The sequence below is a fragment of the Mustela erminea genome, chromosome 12 (genome assembly GCF_009829155.1).
Source record: "Mustela erminea isolate mMusErm1 chromosome 12, mMusErm1.Pri, whole genome shotgun sequence".
Taxonomy (NCBI): Eukaryota; Metazoa; Chordata; class Mammalia; order Carnivora; family Mustelidae; genus Mustela; species Mustela erminea.
The window spans coordinates 82632365-82659359 of NC_045625.1; the positions used below are offsets into that span (position 1 = coordinate 82632365).

The window sequence follows — 26995 nt, forward strand, 5'->3', positions numbered from 1 at the left end:
AGGGAACTCTTCTCAGAGGAGGGCAGGTCTCTGTGAGGTTTTGAAGGTGCTGTAGGAGTTTTCTGAGTGCCATGGCTGGGGGGAACGTTCCACGTGGAGGCATAGGAACCTGGAAGAATGTGACGAGGGGATCCCACCGCACTTGGTGCTCCAGAAGCGCGGGGTGGGAGCTTTCCACCAGGTCGACTTAGCTACCCTGGGACTTCTTTCTTCCAGAATTCGCTTTCTGTATGGTTCCAAATTCTGTATGGTTCCAAATTAGGGTTGTTCACAAGAGAAGTCTGGGTGACCTTTGGATGGTAGGCACAAACATCGGCCAAAATGCCCTGAAGGTCAGCTCAAAGCTGGGAGCTGGTGCAGCTCCCGCGGCACCTGGGCCATCAGTGCCCACTGTGGGCTCGGGAAGAGACCATCCAGCGGCCCCTCCAGTGGCTTCTAGGACCCGGACTAGGCATGTCCAGCTGGCTCCTCAGGTCACCATGTCCCTGAGATGGGAGGTGGCAGGTGACAGACCCAGTACCACTCTGAGCCCAGTTTCCGGTCTCTTGTCCACAGCCCCAGGCACACCCACTTGTCCTTCCAACAGCCAGCCCTGCCAACCCAGAAGCACAGCCCACACTGGACTTCCTCCCCGGCTCCGGCAGCCGCATCAGGTTTAATCCCTACAGTAAACGTCAAACATCATTCAGAGCGACCAAACCCAAACAGACAGAGAAGGAAACGGGAGTGGAGAGGCTCCATCTGGGGCTGATCACAGAATGTTCTAGAAAGCCTGCGCAACTGCTTCAACTTTGTTCCCCTCCAGCTCCTTCCAGCTGAGAATACACAGCCCCTGGGGGTTGCCCCCACTCCTGAACTTTGTAAGACAGAGTTTGTAGATGTGAGAACCTTTCCAGTTCCGCGATGAGAGGGCTCTCATGGAGAGCCGCGGTGCAGGAGAAACTGTTCCAGCCCTGGGGTCCGTGAAGGGCATGGCTGGGAACTGCCCCCTCCCCATCCCTGGCCACACCTGGGTCCTCCCGGCGACCAGCCACAGCATCCCATTTGGCTGTCAGGAAAGTAAGGGTCAGAGACTCAGGAAACTCAGCCCGGGGACACACGGCTGCAGAAGAGTAGAGGGTGTCCCCCACCCCGGGGGCTAGAGGTGGAAGCTCCACAGCCCCAGCCACATCACAAGACAAAACCAGAAGGAAAGTAGGAGGCCCTTGTCTGCAAGGGCGGGACAACAGAGCGACTGCGCCCCTATGCCCCGAACTCACTCGTCTTGTCTCCAGACCGGCTGGAGCGCCTCGCTTGCCAGGAACAGGGAAGGATAAGGAAGCTTTGGTCTCGTAGCCTCCAAGGGCCCTAACGACCTCCAGATGCCACAGGGCTGCAGAGGACACCATGCAGCTGACTTTCCCCCTGGGGACCCTCACACTGCCCCCCCCGACACTCTAGGGGGGCAGGTGGGCCCTGGGTTTGGGGTGCCTCTGGCCATGTGTGCTGCAGCCGGCTTGCCATCACTCTCGAGAACCCACTGTGCAATTCTCAGAATTTTGTTATCAGCCCTTATTAAAATGGATGAGAGCTCGTTGGAAAACAAAGGCAATAAATAATCAAAACTCAATCACGAATTCCTTATTGCATTTCACCATAAATCCATGCTCTTCCGCTTCCCCGTCACCTGTACGACGGAAACACCAGCTGCTGCGCTGGGGCCCCTCCCTTCCTAACAGATCCCAGTGACATCACACCGAGAGCTCGCCATTGGCCGTGGTGGGTTAGCATTTACACGCCAGACAGAAGCAAACTCTTGACCTATCCCTTTTGTCGACCGTCGACAGTTAAGAAAGTGGAAGAGAAAATGCTCTTATAAATTAAACAGGAAAGTTTCATGTCTGTGGCCACCAAGCAGTGACTCGCACGGAAACAGAAGAAAAACCAACCATTTGCCCATTTGGCCAAAAAGTCCCTCGCATCTTTGATGGACAGGGACATTCTGACACACGCCCCCGTCGTTTCGCTTTGCCTTAACATAAACATAAACATCATAAACAACCATCAACATAAACAAAAGCATCAGCCAACATTCACATCAGAGCTACCCTCGTAGGTCAGTGGTGTGAGTGGTGTGTTTGCGGACTCGGGCAGTAACCAGGCATGGATCTGTGGTCTGGTTTGTAACACTACTCTTGGTGCTAGAACGGTAGAACTGGTGAGGATGGAGTTTTCGAGAAATATTGGGTCCCACTACAGTTACAGAGCTTTGGCATTACGTTAAAGATTGTTGATGTCAGATTACTTATCTGTACGCTGTGTGCTACACATCCTCTTCGCAAGTGATTTATAATGCATTGGGGGGGCATGTATTCTTCCCACGCGGAGCTGGCTGTTAACCCCTTCCCAGCACTCCCGCTCTAGGCCAAGCTCTTCAGTCGGCTTGGGCTGCCCCAAGCTGACTTGGGAAGAGCTGGTCTGCAAATCTTTATTTAACAACTAAGTACTGTTCTCATGGCCCGTCTGAGAGCGAGTAGGTCAACATGTCCACGAGTCTCCTTAGGTGTTTGTCGCGACACCAGGAGGCTCTGGCTCGTTGAGGGGAGGATGCATGCTGGGTAACATCTGAGGGTCCCCTCGGTGGGGTGGACTGCAGGGGGGGCGGGGGGCGGTGGCTCAGAGCAGGCTTCCGCCCAGCTCCCAGCTGCCCAAAGTCTCCAACTGCGGGACTGACGCGGTTCACCGTCAACAGCTCAGCCAACCTTCCTACCCAGCTCCCCTCCTCACGTCTTCCCTGGAAAACCTCCCGTACTCCATTTCTCCCAGTAACTTCATTGACAAACACACACTCCCCCACAGCCAGGCCCCCCAAGCGTCCTCATGAGACTTCCATCCCTTGAGCCCCTCTAAGCGCTGGTCTCCCGTCTCTACACACACCAGTCCCACAAAGCAGCCGCACCTCCATCTGGGAATAAAGAAACTGACCTGCACGTGGTAGGCAGCTTGTCCCGGAACCAGAAGAGGCTATTCCCACCACACGGTGGCTGGCGGGAGCACGCAGTCAGCGGGGTGGCCTGCACGTACCCAAGTCCCTGGGCCCCCAAGCAGGGTGCTTGACACAGATGTCACCCCCAGGGAGCCTGGGGGGGGGGGGCACCTGGAAGGGGCCATGGAGAGTGCCGTTGGCCCACCGGCCGTCCATACAGGGGGGCTAGCATTGCCCTAGGGGGTCCATGCAGTCCAGACAGGAGAAAATCCGTTTCCAATTTCCTTTTATGTTATTTCTTTCACTTTTCACCGAAGGAGAGCCCGGGGGCTGGCACAGTCCACTCTGCCGGTGCTGCTCGCTGCCCTACAGACTCCCTTAGCGCCGGCCTTGGACTTGGGTACGCGCTTGTGGGGGCGCGGGGCAGAGACTGCGGGTGCGGGGCCGGGGAGAGCCGCCACCCGGCCCCGGGGGTGCCCAGCCACGGCCCGCGCTCTGCAGGGCGGTGCGGCCGGAGACCGTGGGCCACGCTGGGCTCGGGGGCCCTTCCCACGCGGATCCCACCGGCGCTGAGGCATTTGCTAAGGTACTTAACGTCCTCATTGCGCTTCTGCGGCCTCACCTGAGCCACGGGGCCGCTGAGCGAGCTCACCTGCGAGGCCGAGGCCGGCTGCGGAGAGCGAGGGAGAGCCGGGGCCGGGTTTCCACGGGCTCCCGGCCGCGGACGCGCGCGGTGCGTGTCCGCCTGCTGACCGCGGAGAGGCCCGGTCACGGACCGCCCGGTCCGGTGGCCCCGGGGAGGACTCCAACAGCCCCGCCTGAAGGGGGCCCCGGTGTCCCCGCGGGGCGCCGGCTCTGCCGTCCTTCCCGCCCCGCCCGCCCATGCCTGGCACCTCAGTGACCGTCCTCACCACCTGCTGGGCCATGAGGCAGCAGAGCAACTCGCTGACTCAGCTCGGGATCCTGCTCCTGGAGGGAGACGGCGTCTGGGAGCCGGGATGGCGCAGATTCACCCCCCCCATAGACTGCTCGGGGCCTGCGTTATCCAAACTTCCCTCCGGGAAAACAGCAGCTAGTGCGGTGGTGTTGGCTGGGCTTCTGCGTGGTGGGTGAGGTGGAGCGCGCGGGCTAAGCCCTTCCCACTGACCGCTTGGCTCAAGTGATTTTCATAAAAATCAGGTTCGGTGGGGCCTAGAGATGGGAGAGGGTCTCCACCGACTTCCAGAGTTCCAGAACCTTCCATCCTGTGCAGTAGCTCTCACTGGCCAGCGTTCCAGGGGTCCCCGCCAATCTGGCCAGGAGGTGGTGAGTTTCCTGGGCTGGGACTCCACAGCTTTGGACACCAGGTGAGCCCCAAGCACAGCTTCCCCTGGGGAGGTGGTGACATCAGCTCGGGGCAGCTTCTCAGGGAATGGTGGATACGGGTGCCCAGAGCCCCTCAGCAGGAATGGCCAGCGCCCGCCGCTCCACAACTGGAACGAGACCTGCCAGCACTATGGAGGGTCAGGGCGACGCGCTGGAACGAGCAAACCCTGGAGGGCACTCTCCCGCGTCCTCGGAGGGCTGAGCACCGGGGACCCCGTCCAACCCCCGCCTTTACTCAGAGTCCTTGCTTCTAGGACCCACTGCCACCCCTACTCTTAGCCACAGAGACAGTGATATTGCTCCTGAAAACAAAGAAACCAGCCAACAGATAAATCACGTGGAAATGGAATTCTTAATAATGGACCCTTAACTTTAAAGATTTTATTTATGTATTTGTCAGAGAGAGCGAGCACAAGCAGACAGAGTGGCAGGCAGAGGCAGCGAGAGAAGCAGGCTCCCCGCTGAGCGAGGAGCCTGATGTGGGACTCATCCCAGGGCGCTGGGATCATGACCCGAGCTGAAGGCAGTGGCTTAACTGACTGAGCCACCCAAGCGTCCCTGGACCCTTAACTTTAAATGAACAGAGAGAATTTACAATTTCAAGAAGTCTGGCTATCTAATGCCTTTTACTGAACAATGGCAAATCTGATGATCTTTAGAGTAAATGGAACCTTTGGTTTATTCAGATTATGGTGATGCAGTCAGCAAGCATTAGCTTAGTATTGACTGTGCCAGGAGCTGGGGAGACCTCAGTGAACAAAAGAAAACCTCTGCCCTCCTGTAATTTATCTTCTAATGGAAGAGAAAAAAACAAAAAATAAATAAAATAAATAAAATATATGTTTATATTTTATTTATTTATATATTTATATATATTTATATTTTATTTATTTATATGTTTTATTTATTTATATATTTATATATTTATATTTTATTTATTTATATATTTTATTTTTATATATTTATTTATTATTTATATATAAATATATATTTTATTTTATTTATTTTTTGTTTTTAATATATTTTTATTTATTTATATATTAAATAAAATATATAGTTACCTGAAGTTATGATGTTGCTAGAGATAAATACTAAGCAAAGGAAGGACGGGAGTGCCAGGGGATTGAGGTTTTGGAGACGGTGGTCAGAAAAGGCCTCCCTGAGAAGAACAGGTAAATGGGCGAAACAGAGATTTCAGGAAACATTCCAGGCAAGGAGATGGCAGGTGCAAAGGCCCGGGGACGCGTTCAGAAACAGTGAGGCAGCCAGAGCAGAGAGTGGGAGGAAGGGAAAGAATAAGACCACCAAGTTAGAAATAATCCTAGGGTCGGTATTTGGGGCCCTGTAAGGGACTCAAAGGGTTCTGGCTTTTATTCTGAGCCAGATGGGAGCCACTGGAGGGTTTTGAGCAGAGGAAGAAATTGATCCGAATTACATTTTTTTTTAAAGATTTTATTTATTTATTTGACAGAGAGAGAGATCACAAGTAGGCAGAGAGGCAGGCAGAGAGACAGAGAGAGGAAAGCAGGCTCCCTGCTGAGCAGAGAGCCCGACGCGGGGCTCGATCCCAGGACCCTGGGATCATGACCCGAGCCGAAGGCAGAGGCTTAACCCACTGAGCCACCCAGGCGCCCCGAATTACATTTTGATCAGATTGCTCCGGCTCCTGCCAAGGAGAAAAGACAGAGGAAGCGATACTTATCTTGGACTCTTGCCTCTCCCTGTCTCCCATATCCAGTTCGCCCAAAATTTCTGCCGGTCCTGCCTCCGAAGTACTTACTCCTCCAAGTCAGGTTCTTCAGGTCCCCCTTTTCGGTTGTGCTAGGCAAGCCCCAATTTTAAATCGATGTGTAATCTTTATAGATAAGCAATTTTTCTGACTACAAAAGTAATCCATTTTTCTGTGAACATTTTCAAAAATTTAAGAAGGTAGAAAAAGGAAAATGTCAGACACACAAATCTCAGCTCCTAGAGAGAAGTGTGAACATTTTGCTACGTTTCTGCTCAGCCCGTGCCTTACGTGCTCTGCTCTATTTCCTAGATCTGTTGGGTTTTTTTACTTCACATTATATTGGAAACTTCTCCCTATGTCATTAAGAATTTCTCTGAGAACATTTTTCCCTCGCTACACATTATTCTATCACACACACCATTAAAGAATTCTAACACAAGAAAACGTAATGAGTCCGCTTGCTGGATATTCGATTTCTTTCCATTTTTTCTCGCTGTTTCTGCATTGTACCACGATCATTGTTGTTGTTCTTAAATCCTCCTCTGCTAGTGTTCGCAATAACATCCCAACGGGAGTCTGTATTTCCAGCTTTTTCCATTCCAACCCATGCCAGATGGGGTCTGCGGGCTCTTTCCAGGGTTCCCATCAAAGCCGATCACCTCATCCTGAAATTCCAGGGCCTCTGCAAGCCTGCTTATAACTCTCATCCTGCCTCTGCTCTGGCAACTCCTCCCTGCTTCTGGAACCGACCTCCTCCAAGCACAGCTTCTATCTCCAGGGAGACGTCGTCCTTTGCCTGTAACACCGACCACCCCATTCCTGCCTGTGGAAGTCCCCTGCCGTCCTCGGGGTCCCCGCCCCGTGTGACAGGCTCCCTGCCCTGTGACACCTCCAGCACTTTCTACAACATGGAGTCCAGAATGCCCTAATGTGTCTTTTCCCTGCATCTCTGCCCCGCTGTTCTGGAAGTGCCATATGAGGGTGGGCACTGTGTCGGTCCTGCTCACCTCCATACCCATATGCCAGCACAGGCCTGGCACGTGGCTTACAGCACATGGTGCATTCACAGAATGGTCAGCCATTGACTCGAAACTTGCAAATGCAGCAGGAACCTCAGTGCATTAGGTCGGTGACGTCACCATCTACATATAAACGATTGCAACAGGAGCCAATCTGCCTCTGACCGTGTGTCACGACTTCTACTGCGTCCTCTCTAGAACGAGCCACCCCCATCACCACGACATGGATAATTGCAGCAGCCTCCTGTCCCGTGTTCTCTCTTCTCTCTTCTTCCCCCTCTGCCCAGCAGCCCGACTGAAGCCCGAAGCATGGCAAAATCAGATTAATCCCCACTCAAGTCCTTTTAAATGGGTCCCAGTCCACAGGGACTAAAACCAGGGATGCCGGCCGCCTCTCTGATTTCCTTTGCCAGTGATTATTCCAATGCTTTCTCCGTACTGACCAGAACATTTCACGAACACATGCCAAGGTCACTCCTGCCCCAGGGCCTTTGCCCTTGCTGTGCCCTCTCCCAGTGACCATGTGGCTCATCTCCTCTCAGTCAGGTCTCTCAGCTGAAATGTCACCTCAGCAAAGAGGACTTCTCTGAGCTTGTCCCCTGAGACAATACAGCAGGGTCTAATCCGTTCACCCTGTCTGGGGCAGTGACACATGTCACCTCCTGTCCTTTGATTGCGCTTTATTTCTCTTCATAGTCCTTATTACCATCGCCGTTATTTTAGTCATTTCTTTATGGATTATCTGGCTTCTCACACTCAGATAAAAGCTCCGTGAGCACAAGGACGTCATGTCTTTTGTTCACTGCTCCGTCCCCAGCTCCCGGAACTGCACCCAACATCTAGTCGTCGCTTAATAAATATTTGCTGAGTGAGTGCATGCCTGGAGGCCTGAACGAAGGTGACCTCTTCTCTCTACCCCACAGGACGAGGGCTCAGATCTCCAGGAAGAGCGAGGAGTGGATTCTGGAGGATGACCTCAGTCCAGGCCGAACCCTGGTGACAAGTCCCGTGGCAGGGAGAAATTCTGAAGTCTCCCCATACACACGATGGCACTGTGGTGGTTTTAAAAATACGTCCACACATTTTTGGATACACCTCCCTTCAAAAGGCACAGCTTAATTCCGCTCCGGAGAGTGTGGGCTGGACTTACGGGCTTGCTTCTAACAAGCAGAAGTGGTGGAATGTCGCTTCCAAGGTCAGACAGAAGAAGCCTATGGCTTCCCTCTGAGGGGTCTCCCCAGTTTTTCTCTGTCTCTCAGAGCACACAGTCTGGGGGAAGCTGGCTGCCATGTCCTGAGCATCCCAGGGGACAGGTCTACACAGTAAGGAACTGAAGTCTCTAGGCGATGGCCAGCAAAGAACGGAAGCCTGTCCACAGCCACGTGAGCGCATCTGGAAGCAGACCCTGCCGTCCCAGCTGAGTCTTTGGACGGCAGCAGCCTCACGACTGACCCGAAGCCAGAGCCATCCAGCCAAGCTGCTCCCAGATTCCTGACTCTCGGCGCCTGTGACGTCATACATGTTTATTGTTTGGGGATCCTTTGTTACACAGCAGTACCTGACTGATGCAGTCAGCGGGCTCTGTCCGATTACCTGCAGTAAACGCCCTGCAACACCAGCACGTGCCCTTCCAGGTTCTTCCTGTAATACAAGTTCCAGGCGCCAACAATATGGTGGGTGTAGTGAAACAGACATAGGCTGCCATATTGGACTCGGCGAGATTTAATCTCGCCACCTGTGTGATCTGCAGCAGGTGCTTTAACATTACAGAAATTCCTCTTAATCATTTATAAAATGGTAATAATAAAGCAATCAGGCATGAGGTAACGATTGCTGAGATCAATTCTGTGACACACTAAGCACAAGCTATGCAGACCGTCAGAGTTCTTTCTCTTTCCCATTCTTTTCTCTTGCTACTCATGTGTCAAGGACTTCGCTGATGACTAACTCATCTCAAAATTCCAACCACAAATATCATGTTTAAATCCCAAGACTTATTTTTATTTTCCTTCTTTCTTTATTTAATCTATTTAATTTTAGAGAGGAAGGTGGGGGAAGGGGCAGAGAGAGAGAAGCGAGGAAGAGGAAGAGAGAGAGAATCTTAAGCAGCCTTCATGCCCAGTGTAGAACCCAACGTGGGGCTCAGTCTCACAATCCTGGGATCATGACTTGAGCCCAAATCAAGAGCCAGAGACTGAGTTACCCAGGTGCCCCTCGAGCCTTACTTTTAAACAGAGGTGGATTTACTGTGAAACTAGTGAAATTCAAGCACCACGGCCCCTCAATTTACATGGCCCCCTTTCAAGGTCTCCTACCTAGTTTTATATTCATAATTTTGTATTCTTTTTCCTCAAGAAGGGCCCCTAATCACAAGGAAAACATATCATACTCTGTAGAATGCAAGTAAAGTAGTAAATAAGAAAAATCATTGCACTAAATACATTTGCCAGTAAGAATAAAATAGTAAAATGAATTCAATTCCCAGCTTGAAACACTTTAAAAAGAGCAAGGTAAACCAAAAGAAAGCACAAAAATAATAAAGATAAAAACAGAAATTAATGAAACAATAGAGAAACAGGAAATTGACAAATAAAATCCTGTTTTTTAAAAAAGTCAACAAACTAATCATTTGCTAACTTTGCTAACATAAATAGGAGAGAACACAAATATCCACAATAAAGGATGTCAAGGAGGAATTAACCATTGCAACAGAAGAAAAGTGCACAGTGATAAGAGACGACTTCACAAGATGACTTTGCAAATAGGGGTGCCTGGGTGGTTCAGTTGTTAAGCTTCTGCCTTCGGCTCAGGTCATGATTCCAGGGTCCTAGGATGGAGCCCCACATTGGGCTCCTTGCTCAGCGGGAAGCCTGCTTCTCCCCACGGATGCTCTCTCTTCTTATCTCTGTCACTATCTCTCTCTCTCTTTCAAATAAATAAATAAAATCTTTTTTTAAAAAGTGACTTCTTTGCAAACAAATCTGAAAAACTATGTGAAGTGGATGATTTCCCAGGAAAATTAAAATTTCCCAAAGTGACCCCCATTAGAGTTAGAAAATTTAAATAGACCAATTCCACTGAAGAAATGGAGAAATTTAGTAAGGAACTAGCCTGCACAAAAGCTCCAGACATTCCACAGGAAAGTCTACCACACCTTCAAAGACCAGATAATCAAATGCTCTTAAAATATTCCACAGCACTTAAAAGGAAGGGAAACTTTTTATGAAGCAAACATAACACTGATGGCTAAAGCAGAAGCAGTAATATATAGACCAGTATCATTCATAAATATCCCTGTAAAATTTCTAAATAAAACATTAGCAACAGTGAATCTAACATCACATTAAGGAAATAATACATCATAAGTAAGTGGGATTTGTTCAAGAATTCAATGTTGGTTCACTACTATAAATCCATTAAAACCATAGTCCACATTAATAAATCTCAGGCCAAAAAAAAAATCTTGATTATCTCCATAAATGCTGAGAAAAAATTCAATACCTCTTCACAGAAAGAAATAAAAAGAAGAGAACACTCAAGAACTTAGAGACTGTGGTATACCTTCTTAACATGATGGAATATATATAATTTTGTCCCAAAGCTAGTATCTTATTTAACGGGAAAGCATCAGACGTATTTCCTCTAAGGTCAGGAACAGAGCAAGGATGTCCACTAATCTCTACTACCCTTTGACACTGTGCTAGAGATATCAGCCAATGCAATTAGATAAGAGAAACCAAGTTCAGCCATAAGAACTAGTGAATTGTGAAGCGATTATTGTGAAGATCACCTCAACTAAGTTAATTCAACAGCTCTGGAAGGACTCCTAATAAGTGTTGGTCATTATTACCATATTTAACTGATACACTGGTGTTAATGTTACAGTTGTTTCTGACAGAGGCAGAAGACATAGGTCAATTCTTTTGACATCCGCAGGTTGTGTCATCTTCAGCAAGCGAATTAATCTCCCTGGATGTTGGGCTCCTCGTCCATAAAACGAAGAGGCAAGCCTCTGCCCTTGACACCCCTGATATTGTGGTTTACGATTTATTGTCAAAACCCCACTTACCTGCACCAAGCAGATATAGAAGCAGTGGGAGAAACAGCTCCTACCAAAGCAAAAATAATTCCAGCAACTCTCCTTGTTTGGATCCTTTGCTGCCTGATATGTGTCCCCACTCCACATTGGATCCCCATTGGATCCTTCCGAATTCATGCTCAGTATCTAAAGACACTGGAAAGTCTCCATACACCTGGGACCTACGGCCACTTTTCAAGAGAGGAACTAGGATTCATTCAGAATTTTGGCCCTAGCTCCTTTGTTAGGGCAAAACACAAAAGATCCTGCCAGCTATTGGAATGAAAAGAAGATTCCTGCCAAGACAGGGACATGCCTGAGGCCAAGGGCACCGTGTGGCAGGAGGTTCTCACTCAGAAGAGAAGGTATTCATCCGATTCTGACAAAGACGCTCTCTTTGACCAAACCTGAATTGGTTCCTCCAAGTCCTCTTTCTGACCAGGCTCCAACCTTGAGCCCTGTCCTTGGCCCGCTCAGGCTGGTTTTAACAGGAATCCTGCTGAGTCGTTGAACAAAAATCCACCCCCCGCCCCCAGGCTTGGTATCTGGTCACCCTGGCCTGCCTCCAGAAATTTCCTCCTGAGTTGGTCTAGCAAGCATCTCCTAGCCCTAACGCCTCCTCTTGTCTTCTTCCATCCACTGACCACCGCCTGCCCTTGTGCTCGTAATCAGAGTTGAGCCTCATCTCTCTCCCCCACTGCAGAACACCACTGCAGCTCCTTGGTAATAAAATCTTCCTTACCAGCCTTATCAGGTGTCACGAATAATTTTTCTTTAACGATTTCCCAAGCAACCTCCTGCTGCCGCCAGCCCAAGTCTACAGAGCTTCACCCTGAGGCATCCCTGCCGGGACCTGTTTCATAATTGAGCAGGAAGGATCCCTTCAAACATCCTGATGATTCAGGCCCAGGACCTTTGGTCTTCCAAGCTGACCCAAAGAGGGTCCAGCACCTCCTGCCCCCCTGGGGCCAGGGAAGCAGCTCAGCAGCAGCCAAGAGAAATGTCACCTTGCATTTATTTTTTTTATTTTTTTTTTAAAGATTTTATTTATTTATTTGACAGAGAGAGATCACAAGTAGGCAGAGAGGCAGGCAGAGAGAGAGGAGGAAGCAGGCTCCCTGCTGAGCAGAGAGCCCGATGCGGGACTCGATCCCAGGACCCTGAGATCATGACCTGAGCCGAAGGCAGCGGCTTTAACCCACTGAGCCACCCAGGCGCCCACGCCTTGCATTTATTATTCTTATATACCTTTTTGGCTTGGCCCCTCTCCCCGCTCAGTGGTCTTTGTCCCCCACCCCCGGCCTGCTGCCCATACTCTGTAACTCAGTCAGCACCTGCTGAATGAGTGTGAGGAGAAAGGCTCCTGCAGCCAGAGAGAAATGGAAGGAACATGGTGCTCTTGAGCCCCAGACTTGGCTTCCACGGCAGCCGCTCCAGGCAGAAAAACCACGTAAACAAAGATGCGCTGGTCCAGGCCCCTCCCGCACTGCTCTGCTTATTTCTCTTCTGCGCCCTTCTGCTGGGCCGGGACGGGGTAGGGGAGAGCGCCCCTCTGTTCTGTTTCCCCAGCTGCTGGGTACAGACCAGCCACCTGTCTCCTCTGCCAGTTCTCCCTCACCCTGAAGGACCTGCCAAAGCACTCTCCGCTCTCGGGCATCCTCAGAGACACGCGGGAGCAGAGGGAAAGGCGTCTGCCTGTCTTCCCCCTCCCAGGCTGCTTCGGCATCCCCAGGACCCGGCACACAGAGCAGACTGGGGACTGAAACGACACTGGGAAGCTGGGGCTAGAACAGGAACCCCGACACACACCACACAGCCGGGCGGAGGATGTTCTCTGCTCCCGGTGCCTGACAAGAGCGGCTCTGGGGCTCTGGTGTGGGAAGCTGGTGGAGGAGCCGGGTGGGGGCCGTACGAGGAGCCTCTGCACTTGCTGTTCAAGTGTGCTGGGGACCTCAAACGGCTCTAAAAATAAAACCTATTTAAGGTGAGGAGGGTTTGCATTTTGTATGTCTTTTATGACTATTATTTCATTTTCCTGGTACATCAGTGCAACGGACGGAATGTTTGTGTTCCTCAAAATCTGTACACTGAAGCGCGAAGTCCCGGCACCAGGCTGTTCGGAGACGGAGACTTTGGCAGCGGACGGGGTTTAGGGGAGGTCATGAGGGTGGGGGCCCCCATGATGGGATTAGTGTCCCTCGAAGCGGAGGAGGAGACCAGCGCTCCTTCTCTCCCCGCTCCCTGAGACCCAGCAAGAAGGACCACCTGCAAGCCAGGAAGGCAGACGTTCTCCCGAGACGCCGAGTCTGCCGGCACCTTGATCTTGGACTTCCCAGCCTTCAGAACCAGGAGAGAGAAAGTTTCTGTTGCTTGATTCGTCTTGTTGTAACTGTCTTAGCCGACACAATTTTTAGTCAGTTTATTCTAATTTCCGAAAGCTTTTGGTCCATGACGGACTGGAGGGGGGGGAAACACAGTCCTTCGTCCCAGAGAGTGGGAGCAGCTCTGACCTGCACCAACAGCCCCACGCAGGAGCCCGACGTGCTGGTCGCCCGCGGCCGCACTGCCCTCAGCCCTGAGCCCTGAGCCCGAGTCCCAGCTTTGTCAGCTGCCAAGTGAGGCTGTGGAGCAACCGGACCTCACCAGTCTCGCTGCCCTGCAAACGTCCGCTTCTTTTGGTAAATATGGGCAGCCTCGCGCACCCCTCTCCCAGAGCTCACCACTGGGGAGGCCGTCCCAAAGCAAGCAGGGCTTGAAGGAATTCTGCCAGCCAGAGACACACTCATGGGCACGTCTGCCCAAAACAGTCCAGAAGCTTGGGACGTCCCACTCGGGCCTCAGAGACTTAGACACACAGCTTGTGTGAAAGGGTCCCAGTGACAACATTAGGAAGGCGCAGCCTGTGTCCTGACCCCATAACCGTGGTATGAGTTGGGGCCGGATTCTCGCTCCTCATGGGTGCAAAGGCAATGGTGACTCTATGAGGCCTCTCTGCCCAGCTGGAGAGATCTTGACCTTCGTTAGCGAAACCTTGTTTCGAAAGCTACTCATGCTAATTAATCAAGCTTCTGATGTAATTCTGGTAACTGCATTTGGGATGCTTCGTCACCGCCTCTGGACTGCGGATCCTTAAGAAACTCCGAATGCCAGCGGACTGCCCTCCCTGTGTATAGACAGGTATGGACGCCCGTGGTCATCGCACTGTAATGCTGAGGTTTGTCTAAGTATACCACACGCAGACTCACGAGCAGGGACATGAATTGTAGAACCTCGAATTCCCTCCCAGGGCAAATACATATAAAATACTGTATTCTAATTACATTGCAATTATATGTATTTTTACTGTAATATTCCTTTAAATCCGAGAAGCAAGACAGAAGTCAGTTTCCTGACTTCCCCAATACCTTCAAATCTCGCAAATACATGGGACAGGCCCCGGGGAGCCAGGTCAACTCTTCAAAGCAGAGACAGGTCCCCACTGCCTCCTGCCAGGTATCAAGCGATGCCCGCAGCTTCACGCACCCCTTTCCTGGTCTGGTTGTTGCTGGCAAATTCCCTTTCGTCAGAATGGCCCAGACCATTCCCGTGACTGTTTCTCCAAGGCTAGAAGCAGACGCCATCAGCCTGGGGGCGCCCACCTACCTTCCCCGAGCCTTCACGGTAAGGCCCGCGATGGCGGTTGGAGGCAGGGGTGCAGACTTCAGGAGAGGAGATGGGGGGGTGCATCTAAAAACTGTGCCGTCCGGGTGTGGGACAAAGCATAAACCTCGAGAGGTGAGAAAGGCCTGGCCTTCTCTCCCAGCCTCACCTGGAGACACAGGCTCGGGCAGCCACGCAGCCCGCTGGAGAGCACCCGGACCAGGTTCCGTGGGCCGCGTATGGCGGTCAGAGAGCCTGTGAGAGGCGGGGCTTGTAACACACTGGAGACCCCAGCAAAGGGGGCCAAGCCCCAGAGGGCAGCTCTGGTGCTGACAGCTAGGGCTTCTAGAGGAATCAAGAGGTGGCTCACTGGCAGAGAATTCAGGGTCTGGGGGTGGGCGGATAGAAGGGAGAAACTGCCCTGGGAAGCCGCATCCCCCTCCTCCACGAACACAGGGACCCCAGCACAGCAGGGGCATCTCCCCCCTCCCCCTACACACAGCTCTCCCTGGCTTCCAAGTCTGCCTCCCCAGCCGCTGCGGCTCCCCTCCCCACAGAGCACCTCCACACACGCTTCCCCTCTTGGTTACTCAGTCCCCAGACCCCTCTGCAATGCCGCCCCCGGCCTGGCCCGCTGGCTTGCAGCAGCCCACCTGGGCCCCCCTTAGCCGCGCTCCAAGCCTTACCCAGCACTCTGTCAGAGACACAGAAACACCAAACCGCGGCTGCCTGGAAGGTTCTGGAGATGGGCTGCTGGCGTGTGCCTGGCTTCTGCGCCACTGAACTTCGGAGCGACCTGGGACAAGGTCCTGAACCTCATCTTCCTCATCTGTAAAATGGGGACAGTAAGAGGCCCACCTCTGAGGCCGCTGGGTGGTGGACGGAGAGTGTGGGAAGCTGCTCACAGTAGCTCCAGCACAGGCCCGCCCAGCAAGGCCGGCAGCCCCTCAGCTCACAGCCTCCTACCCCAACCGCAGCTAGTCTCCAGCAGCTCTCCTGAAACGTAAACTAAAGCTGTTACCCCCTGTGAAAAACTCTTCTGGGGCACCTTACTGTTAGCAAAAAAATCCAGCCTGAAGCCCTCCCTACCTCTCCCTTCGCTCTCAAGTCCCACTGTCCTCTAGTGTTCCTGCATTGGCTGTTCCCTCCCCCTGGAACACCCTTCCCTGACCCTCAGAAGTCCAGCCCAGCTCAAACCTCACCTCCTCAAAGAAGCCGTTCGTAACTGTCCTCTTCCGTCTTGGCACGACTCCCCAGTCTGCAATCCCGGCTAGAAAGCAGCTCTGGGAAGCTGCTCAGCCAAGTGCCGCCCGCTGAAGGGGAAGGCGCCTTGTTGCTTAAACTGGTTCGGGGACCTGCGGGGACCTGAGAGGCTGCCCACCGCTGCCCCGAGTGCTCGGAAGGGAAGGCCTGGCCACCTACGCCCATACAAATGTTGTACACGGAGCCCAGAGGTCCAAAGTACATGTTTTTATTCTCGTTTGGGCCTTCACCATCTCGAGTTTTGCAAGCACGAACACATGGAATCAGCAAGAACCTCTCCCTAAACGTCTTTCCTTACCATTTGTCACTGAGCGAGCTCCCCGTTTTTCCTAAGAGACTGATGTGGGGACGACCTAAAACGAAGCTTGACACGTGCAGAACACCAGGGTTAACTGTCCTGCTTCTGTGCCCGTGACCCCCTGGCCCAGCAGTGGAAGGCTGTGGGAGCCAGCAGCCCTGTCTTTGGGGGGTGGGGGGTGCTCGGGGGGCAGGGGGAGGGAGGTGGGCAAAGAATCGTCAGCCCAGTTTCGGCCCACGTGACCTGGCAGACGCTGTAGGGAGGCTGCCTCCGGGGCCTCCAGATCAGGCCTCCGAAAGCCAAATGGGCCTGGAAGAACCCGTTTGTCCACCCCTGAATGTCCTCGGTCAGCAGAGCGAGGAGCTGGACAGTGGGAACACTTGTCCTCCGGGGAACCTGCTCCCCCTCCAGCAGCCGCTCCAAGGTCAGGGGGGATCATTCCACCTTCCAGTCCATCTGCTGTCCTGTCCCTCCCCGGCCAACGCCAGGGTGGAGGGGGTTGGGAGGCGCTGCGGGGGCAGGGGGACCCCACAGGTTCACAGGACGGTCTCCCGGATGACGCCGATGAGGCTGTGGGGCCGCTCGGCCTCTGCTCGCTGGAGCCTCCTCTCGGCTCGGGGCCTCCCCGCCGGGACGCAGGTGCTCAGGTCCCCGCAGCTCCGCAGGTGCAGGAAGCCAGGCCGTCTCGGTGGGGGCAGCGCGTGGGCCCCGGAAGTGCTGGGCTGCAGCGGGGCCATTATCTTGGGGACAGTAAGAGGGTGGGGAGGCGTTAGGCTGCACCTGAGGTGGTCCCCCCGCCTGCCTCCTCGCCCACCCACGCCCTGCCTAGCGTCACTGCTTTGGGAAAGAAGTAGGGAGTTTTCCCAAAGTAGAACACGCTAGAAATTCCAGAGGTAATTTCCACAGATGGCCTCTTTCCTAACGTTCCTAAAATGTTTCCCAGATTTTCTATTGTTTCAGCTGCCGACCTGCCTCACGTCACTCCCCTGATTCGCCCGTGGCAGATTCTTGCTCTATCTGTCGCAATCTTCTCGCCATTTTTACCCAGTTTCCCCGGGGTCCGAGACAGGGGTTCTGCCAGGGCCTGCCCGCTTCTCGTGGGGAGGAGAGGGGGCTGGTACCCCGGATTCCCGCCTCCCCCGCAGCCACTGTGACAGGCAGGGCTGGAACCTCTGTATTTCTAACAAGAACGCAGGTGCTCCCAATGTTCTAGAAAGGTTGATAACCACCTGTCTGGCATTCTGGCCAGCTAATGAGTTTATAAAATGTCACCCCAAACCGGTGATGCCGCCAACTCATCTGCTAACCCTTCAATAACAAAATGTAATAAACAACATAAAACTGTGGCCAGTTTATTCGTTAAAAAAATGCTTAAGAATGGTTCTAAACTAGATCTATTTTACAATGTAGCATACATGTAACTTGAAATATGTAATATTATCACTTACTTTGTAAAATGGCAACCATATGGGAAACCCCTCGTCCAGTTGGGACTGAGGAAGTAGGTACAATTTCCAGAATTTGCACAGTCATGCTATAGGACCTATAATATGGTTAGCACCTTGAGAAAAATCCCAGGTGTGTCGTGGCCACCTAACATCACAGAAAACCACTAGGCTGAAGTTTTGTTTAGCTTGTACCTTTCTGAGATTTTGAAGTCCTCAGGAGGTTAATCTCTCCAAAAGATGGGACATTAAATTTTGCTGACACACTGTCCCTATATGTGTCTTCAAAGCCCTATCCTTGTTTCCTGGTCAAAAATAAAATTCCAACATTCATAGGTGTCCATCGCTGTGACATGTAAGTTAGGGCAAGAGGTTTTGGTAGGGATAAACATCAAGATGGATCTAAAACCCGTTCCAGGCCCACTAGGAAAAGTGAACATGTACAAAGCTGGGTCGAGTGGGGAATAAAAGCTCTCCTTCTGCTTGTCCCTCCCTCCTTCTGTCTGGGGCTGGTGTGGCACCAGGAAGCCTCGCCGCTGGGGCTCCTGGGAGGTCGCAGCTGATGGCCCAGGGTCCATTGCAACAATTCCAGCACCTGAAATTCTATCCAGACTCGGCACAAAGACCCAGCAAACATCTGTAGTGAGAGCATGTCGTGAGTTTTAAGTACTCATTCATTTTCCCCAAAGCTACTTTCCAGGGCAGACGGAGCAGAAGATGCAGACTGACGGCTCGGCAGACGCTCTGACTCTCACCTCACTAGAGCTTGGCAGCCGTGGACAAGGGACTCCAAATACTTGCTCTGTGCGTCTGGCTGACAGGGCCAGGCGGAGGGGAGGAGGCAGGGACTGGCTTCTGGCACAGACCAGGGTTAGGAGGAGGTACATGTCTCCCCTACACGGATACCAACTATGGCGTGACCCAAGACCACTGGCATCATGACCGCTGCTTGAAAGCGGACAGCAAGAGGGTCTGAGGTTCATGTACGTCTTCGTGAGAATAACCAGACTGCTCTCCCGGGTCCCCTGAGGGGCTGGGAGAGAAACTGGCTTCTGGCTTCTGTCAGCAGATGCCAGCACGTCGGAAGGGAAACGGAAAGGAAAGTGAGAAGGAACTTGCTCGATCTGCCTTAACTCGCCTCGGACCCCGCAGCCCAGTGTGCGGGTTCCTGCACCCAGACACGGCCAGGAAACACTTTCGAGCCGCTGTGCTCTGAGGTCACAACAGCCACCCCACAGTCAAGGGGCAATGAAGCAAACGGCTTGATCCCAGGATACTGGGATTATGACCCGAGCTGAAATCAAGAGTCGGTCGCTTCGCTGACTGAGCCACCCAGGCGCCCCCGGGAACGGTTTCTTAAAGGGTTTTTCTCAGGGTCCTGGGATCAAGCCCAGGGGCTCCCTGCTCAGCAGGGAGTCTGCTTCTCCCTCTCCCTCTGCCCTTCCGTCTGCTTGTGCTCTCTCCCTCACTCTCTCTCTCTCTTCCTAATAAATAAATAAAATCTTTTAAAAAATAAATAAATATAAATGAGAAAACTGACGACCAAAAGGATTATGTTACACGCCTGATTTTATCTTTCCCCTGGGTGACTTCAGGTGAAGGAATTGTGCTTTTTCATCTATAATCTATGGAGAAAAGATAATTTATTCCTTTAAGTCCTATCGATCTAGGTGTCTTGCCATCATTTCACGGGGATCTGAAAATTCATGTCTGCCCATCATTGCCAGACAGGACACCCTGTCAAGGGAAACCCCACTTGGCAAACAGAGTGCTGATGGGGCCCTACGCGGCCCAGACCCCTTTTGTTCCCGAGCGACACCGCTTTCTTATCCCAGGCCTGTTCCACATTCCAGGAAACTGGTTTCTCTCTCTGGGCCTGGAAGCTTCTGGAAAAGTCATCAGGCCTGAAAAGAAATGCTCCGGGTTCCTTTCTCTCCTTCCCCAGACCTCCTCCCCCCAATTTCCTTGATACCCTGACCTTGAACTTAGGGCGCCCTGGACAGGAAATCGGAGAAGCTGTTGCAGCTGCTAGGAAACAAGCTCCCGGACTCTGGCGGAGGTCAGTAATAACACTACCTGCTCCAGGAAGCTGGCGCTCGTGATGGCCTCCTCCATGTGCTCCTCGTCGGACTTGAGGACGGATTTAATGTTCTCCACCAGCTCGTGGATGTCTGGGGTCATACTGCAGGACGACTGCTCCAGGAACCTCGCCACCAGCAGCTTGGTGTCCATGTAGGACTTGTAATCTATCAGGGACCGGGGCCGGCATCGCGCAGCTCTGCACCGCAGACCTCGCCTCAAGGTCACCGCGGCCAGGTCCGGTCTGCCCTCGGTCTGCGTCGCGGCTTCGCAGCTGAGCACGGGGGCAGCTGTGGGCGGAGACAAACAATACGCGCCCGTTGGCCTCACCCCTGTGAGCTCGCGCCCGACTCGAGGCAGCACGGGCCACAGCACGGGCCACTAAACTCGGCGTGGAACGCATGTTGCAAACACCAGCGACCATGCACAACTTGCTTTTCATCTTGCAGAAAGAAAAGGGGAAAAACAAAAAACAATGACATAAGCTCATTCCCTGAAGGTCCAACAGGATGCGTCCCCAGAACATTTCATGGTGCCACAGAGAACACAATCACCACGGGAGCGACAGATGACAGGGGAGGGCATCCAGAATGGAGCAACCGTGCTGGGGGGTGATGACCAATGTGGGGGGGGTGGGCGGGCGAGCAGAGGAAAGACGGGCGACCTGATGAGAAGAGGCTCCAAGGGAAGAGGAGGCAGGAAGGAGCCTCTTGGAGAGGCTGAGGAGAGACGAGACTATGAGAAGCGAGTGTTCCGCTCCCTCTGACTGTACCTTTGTCCTAAACATCCTCAGGGCGTGGTGCCGACTTATCCACGCTCACACCGGGGCTGGGAGGCAGCTCTAGGGCTGACTATTCACAGAAAGAAAAATCTAGGTGCGGGGAAATCAACCCGTCATTCCAGAAGTCAGTAGCGGCCTCGGAAATTCACCGCCAGGGGTTCTAATGTCCACAACGACCTACATCAGGAGGTTTAAGGACCAGCAGAACGTTGACTGTGCCATCGGGTGGGCAAAGGGGAAAGCAGGCCCAGTCTCCGCATGTTCATAAGCCAGCCAGCAGCCTTCAGTGTACAGAACCCTGGAGGTTTCGGTCTGGGAAGACCTGACAAGCGGGAGTTTGATATTCAAGGAAGAGAGGAAGTGGGGTTGGGAGGTTACGTAGAGGAAGGGGAGCACTTCTTTTCCTCTGGAGAAACAGAGGCGCTCTAAACCGGGGTTAGCGGCCATCCTCCAGCCTGCCACGTGCATGTCCCGGAGAGCCGGAGTTTTCCAGGAACACTCCCTGTGGACACTCCTGTGTGAGGACAGTCAGGGACTATACTCCGTCACGGGAAGGCAGTCGGTCCTTCTACAGCTGAGGACTCCAGCAGGTAAACACGTGTCTCCTTCTCCCTGCAGCACCCCGGATCTGGAAGGACCTCACTAAGCTGTGCAGAGAGCCAAGCTCCTGTTGAAGCAGGCAGGTGGCCCGCTCGAGCCCTCAGCTTGCCAGGTCGGGTAGAGACCTGCCGTGAAACGGGCCTGGGGAGCTGAGGGGCCGGGTTGCCGGCCTGTGGGTTTGCAGAAGTGCTCAGTCCCAGGCGGCGGGACTCCTCCCGCTCAGAAGACAGGCGAGTGTTCTCTCTGGCTCCCCGCACGGTCAGTCCAGAGCTGCAGCGAACAACACAGGCCGTCAGAGGGACAAAACCAAGACTGCAAGGGTGCGACACGCGGCCCCAGAGAGAGCAAAGAGAGCGTGCAAAGTCGTATTTGCACAGAGCAGGGCAGAGGCACTTGTTAGAGGAGGTCACCGGAAGAAGCCTGTGCTGGCGGGATTCAAGGTTTTCATTTTCTCCCTTTCTTTCCTTCATTTTACTTTTACGGTTTTCCGCAATGAAGAGCTATTTGGAGATGTTCAGGTATCCCACATTCAGAGAAAGCACTCAGGGTTATTTTAAGTCTTTAAGATTTTTAAAATTTAAAATTATTCAAATGACATCTAGAACAGACTCCACACAGAAAGGGAGAGAATGCGAGTGTGACTTTCACTCTAGCTAAACTTCTTAAAACAGGTCAGATTTAAATAACTCAACAACCTATACACAGTTTAAAAAAAAAAAAAAAAACATAACTTAGGTCATAAGAGAGGGGGTAAAAAAAAATACACGCCTTTAACTTTTTCCTTGAGAACACTTATTTCCATAGGACCGCAAGCACCCAGAAATCAGAACATTTGCCTTTTCTTCATGTTGTACCTAGAACACTTCTGTGTGCAACTAAATGCTTTTGATGACAATGAAAAGAAAAAACTCTACCAGCCTTCAACAATGGGACTGGTGAATATTCCTAATGTGCATGGAGAATATCTTATTTTCCCAAGACCTCTTAACCTCTCTCGAGACATCTCTCAAGCTGCAGGGCAGTGGGCGGCCAGAGCCACCCACTTTCGATGGGCACTTTTGGGCCAACACGCACAGCGCTGAGCAAGGAGCTTGGGGAGGGACATACCTCTCTCCGCGGAATGATGGAGCACAGGGTCGCTCCTTGATCTCGTCCTCAGGGCTGGGAAGACTGTCCGGCTTCTCGTGGGAGGCAGCTGGTTTGCATCGGGAGTTGAGATGGATGTGCTTTCTTCTCCAGGTGTGTTAGGAATGTCCTCACCTGTTTTTTTTTTTTTTTTTAAAGAAGCGAAACATAAATTTTTTCACCATTTGCTGCCTTCACAAGGTTGGGCAGGAAGCTGTGAGCCCGAACATTCAGGGGCAAGGGGACACAGTTAACCACATTTGCTTGGGCTGTTGGCCAGGTGAGTTTTTATTTCCCAGCATTGTGGGAAATGCTGCCTCTCCAAACCACCCCTCCACACCTAAAACAAGCCAACAAAAAATTGTAAGTCCACAAGTAAAGTCAAGAAGCCCTGCCAAAATGTCAGGTGTTTTGTGGGGTTTTTTTTTGTTTTTTGTTTTTTGTTTTTTTCCTGCAAAGGGCTTAGAATCTTCTCCAGGGAACCCTCCTGGTGTGGTGCCAGAAAGCTCCTCGCCACTTTCCAGTTTCTGGCAATGCAAGGTGAGCCTGGGCAGGGTGGGAGGAACACCTGCCCGGGTCAGGGGACTTCCAGGGCTGCAGACCATGAAGGCAGGCTGTGAAGGCGTCCACACAGCCCAGGGTGCAGGCGGGGATGTGAAAGGCAAGGCGGCCAAGGCAAAGAGTCTGTGGCCACCGTATGGATGGGGAGAACCACTCAAGAAATGGATGACTTCTGCTTAGGACAAGCACATCAGAGCCTTGGTGAGCCTGACTGTGGTCTGGGCAACTTTCTTAAGAAATGGGAGAATCACAACCGTCCTTACGGAAGAGAGCACTGCTGCCTTTGTCTAAGACGGAAGGTGAACAGAAAAGAAACTCATTGCAAACAGTGCTGCTGAAAAATCACCCCCACCGAAACTAGCTAGAGAGAGTCGATCCATTATTTTTCACCTCTGCCATTTCGTGCTGGTGCACAGTTCTCTGGGCCATTTAAAAATCTCTCCAAAGACAGAGAGTTGCAATCATGCTCCCTTAAATGACAAGGATAGCTGTAAACTGACTCTTGTCTTTTGAGGCAGGACGGAAAATCAGCATTCACTAGGCATGAAGGCGGCATGACCCAGACCCGAGGTTATAAATGACAGCACAGTCTCACAGCAAATCATCCTGCCATAGACAAAACTCATTTTTCCTTTTAGAAGAGCCCTTCTTATTTTAACAGGAGGAAGAAATCTTAGGTGGGAAAACACGGGAATGCCAAATTAAACTCTCTAATCCATTTCACAGGTCCCTGAGACAAGTCTGGGGACTCATCGAAGATTCTGAGCCTATCTTTATTTCTGTTCACACAGTATCTCCTACTCGCCAATTGTTGACAGTATTTTTAAAACTGGAAAGAAGAATGCAATTTTTTTTTAAGATCTTAAAAATTTACTTATTTGAGAGAGCATGAGTCGGGGAGGGGCAAAGGGAGAGAGATGAGCAGACTCCCCACTCGGCAAGGAGCCCGATTTGGGGCTGGATCCGAGGACGCTGAGATCATGACCTGAGCTGAAGGCAAACACTTAACCCACTGAGCCATCCAGGCACCCAAATAAGGATGTAATTTGAACCAGTGGCTTCAAGATATCTGACCTCCAACAAAATATATAGGTCATTATTATTTTGTTTTCAGTGAGTGTGATTGTATTTAAATTATTCCATAATAAGACTGATGAAAACACATGAAGGGAAAAAAAACCCTCAAGGCCTTAGGGTTTTACTATTAGCAAATTACCTCAGGGCAGGTGCAGTTTTAGGCAAGTTTGAGACTCTAAATTTTTGCTTTCTCTTGTCTCGTAGGAATTTATTCTCATTTCCTGTGATATTTATTGTATATTCTGCAGAATATTTGATGACTTGTTACAGGAGTTTTTTTAAAAAATTTTTCGCCAGTTTATTTATTTTTGCATTTTTAAAAAACTATTAACATATAATGTATTATTTGTTTCAGGGGTACAGATCTGTGATTCACCAGTCCTACACAACACACAGCACTCACCATAGCACATGCCCTCCCCAGTGCCCATCCCGCAGACACCCCATTCCTCCCACTTCCTCCCCTCCAGCAACCCTCAGTGTGTTTCCCGAGATTAAGACTCTCCTATGGTTTGTCTCGCTCTGTGGTTTCATCCTGATTCATTTTCTCCCCTCTTCCCCTGTGATCCTCTGTCCTGTTTCTCAAATTCCACATAAAATATATTGGTCGCTGGGGTGCCTGGGTGGCTCAGTGGGTTAAAGCCTCTGCCTTTGGCTCAGGTCATGATCTCAGGGTCCTGGGATCGAGCCCCGTATCGGGCTCTCTGCTCAACAGGGAGCCTGCTTCCCCGCCCCCACCCCCCTGCAGCCAACATGCCTCTCTGCCTACTTGTGATCTGTCTGTCAAATAAATAAATAAAATTTATATATATATATAAAATGACCTATATATAGGTCATTGTTTCATGATGTGTTACTCTAAGGAATCCTGCGTTTGGGCAGGAATCGTGTATTTATTACCTTGAGTCAGAGGCATGCAGATCGGTTCCAAGGGGCTCGCGGCACCTTCCGATCCTCCTGGCACGTGGAATGAAGACCCCTACATCACAGGAGAAAAGGGCTATCTGTGGGTATTCAGCTCGTCTCCCACCTGGACTCCGCTGGACTTAAAACCACATTCAGGACCCGTGTCCCAGGGTTCTCTGCGCGCCGGGCTGCGCTTCCCACCAGCGGTCAGCACATGGACCGTACCTGCTCCTGGTCCGTCTGGCTCACCACAGCTTCGTACGGAGGCGGGGGGTCCAGGGGACAGAACACTTCCACACCTTTGATTCGTGCTCCGTAGATATGGGGGAGGGGGATGACATCAGGACCGACCATCCTAGGGAAAGCATCTTGGCATCAGGAAGCAGGTCTACAGACCGTGGGTCTGACGGTGCTTGCTTCTGCGTGATGACGGCCTTTGCCTCGGGACGGCTCTCGGCAGACCGAGCAGAAGACCCCTGACCCCTCACCCCTGCATGACCGTCTCCTGGCCCAGAATCGGGGGGAATAATCCCAGCTGAGGGAGAGTCCAGAGTTTCTTAAGCAAGTGACGACCTATAAAATGCAATGTCATCGTTGCTTTTAAAGCCACTAGCCAGAAAGCAAGCAATAATCCACAGACAAAGCAGATGGGTGGTGGCTGGGGGAAGGGGAATGGGGGGTGACTGCTGAGTGGGTACGGGTCTCTCTGGAGGGGATGAACACGCTGCGGAGGCAGATGGGGGCGGGGTTACATAATACCGTGATTGTACCAGATGCCACTTAACGGTAGACTTCCAGACGGTTCCACTCATGCTATGTGAACTTCACCTCGATGGAAGGAAAAACAAAACTAGGGACTCAGGGCAACACGATTATTTCTTACATTAGTACACGACAAGATTTCTTGCCTGGGTTTACCTAAGGCCCGGATTTACCTGGGTCTGATTCATGGTAGAAACTCCCTATTTGTTAATAAATATTTCAAGGGCTGAATTACTTTTTCTCCAGGAAAGCGAACAACATCACAGCTCAGAGACAAGGCAGGATGAAGGAGAGTGACCCTTCCTAACTGTAGTCAGTCAAGCAAACGTTGGTTGAGCACCGGCGTCAAGCCAGGCACGGGGGCTTTTGTCCTGTGAGTGAGAAGCCCTCCATAGCAAATAACTAAATAAACCTCAAGATATTCTGCCTGTGTTCCTAGAAAGCTAAACACACACACACACACACACACACACACACACACACACACACACACACACACACACACCACACAGCCTAGATAATAAAGAGCCTCAATTATGAAACAGCGATTTAAAATACACAGAAACTTGTTGCTTTTGGCCACACTTCCAGTTATAAAAGAAGTCAGTCCCAGGGGATGTAAGAGACAGCACGGTGACCACAGTTGATAATACCGTATTCCCTACTTGCAAGTTGCTAAGATAGTAAACCCTCAAAGTTTTGATCACAAGAAAAACAATCCCGCAACGATGTGCGGGGACGGATGTTCACTAGACTGACGGGGGCCATCGCTCCACAATATGCACTAATATGGAATCATTAGGCTGTACCCCTGAAGCTAGTAGAATGTTCTAGGTCAGTTTTATATCCCATTTTAAAAAGGTACAAGGAAAACCAGAAAACCTGTGCTCAGGCCATGGAGCATTGGAATATGAAAAGAAGAGGTAATAGCAGAAGTTTCGTGCCCGTTCTCGAACGATGAAAGTGGTCACGAGCTGAAGGAGACGGGCAAAACGGCCCCGGCTCGCTGCACATTCAGAAAGGCGCTCTGTCGAGCTGTGGTTGTTTCGTTCTATCCCTGTGCCCATTTATAAAAATGCAACTGGTGGAGGAAAACAAGTTGAAAAAGATGTGATTTTTTTTTTCCTTGCAATAAAACTCAGTGAGCCCTGGGGACTCCTTCCGTCCTCTCCAGAGGGCCAGGCTTCCATCCTGAATTAGCAGGACCCCATGAGCCATCTTTCCAGTGCTCACAAATCCCCTGGCTTCCCCCTTGAGCCAGTTCCCCACATTTCCCCCGCTGCTGTGTCCTCCCCAGGAA

General features: G+C 51.6%; 1 protein-coding gene and 1 long non-coding RNA gene across 3 annotated transcripts in view; both read right to left on the bottom strand.

Annotated features, from left to right (window-relative positions):
- Positions 1-14475: 14475 nt before the first annotated feature.
- On the bottom strand, positions 14476-16371 carry LOC116571004. The gene is made up of 2 exons (XR_004277645.1): positions 16001-16371; positions 14476-15627 (listed from the first exon to the last, which is right to left on the bottom strand). It is a non-coding gene; the product is annotated as an uncharacterized LOC116571004 (long non-coding RNA).
- Positions 16372-16402: 31 nt separating this feature from the next.
- The window catches only part of FAM189A2 (family with sequence similarity 189 member A2), a 63212-nt gene continuing 52619 nt past the window's right edge, over positions 16403-26995 (bottom strand). For both annotated transcript variants that reach the window (XM_032308668.1, XM_032308669.1), the window contains 5 exons: positions 25159-25288; positions 24928-25006; positions 22372-22524; positions 19881-20173; positions 16403-17099 (listed from right to left, as the gene is read on the bottom strand). In XM_032308668.1, coding sequence (XP_032164559.1) covers positions 16896-17099; positions 19881-20173; positions 22372-22524; positions 24928-25006; positions 25159-25288 — 859 coding nt within the window. In that variant the 3' untranslated portion in view covers positions 16403-16895. The remainder of the gene's footprint in view (positions 17100-19880; positions 20174-22371; positions 22525-24927; positions 25007-25158; positions 25289-26995) is intronic.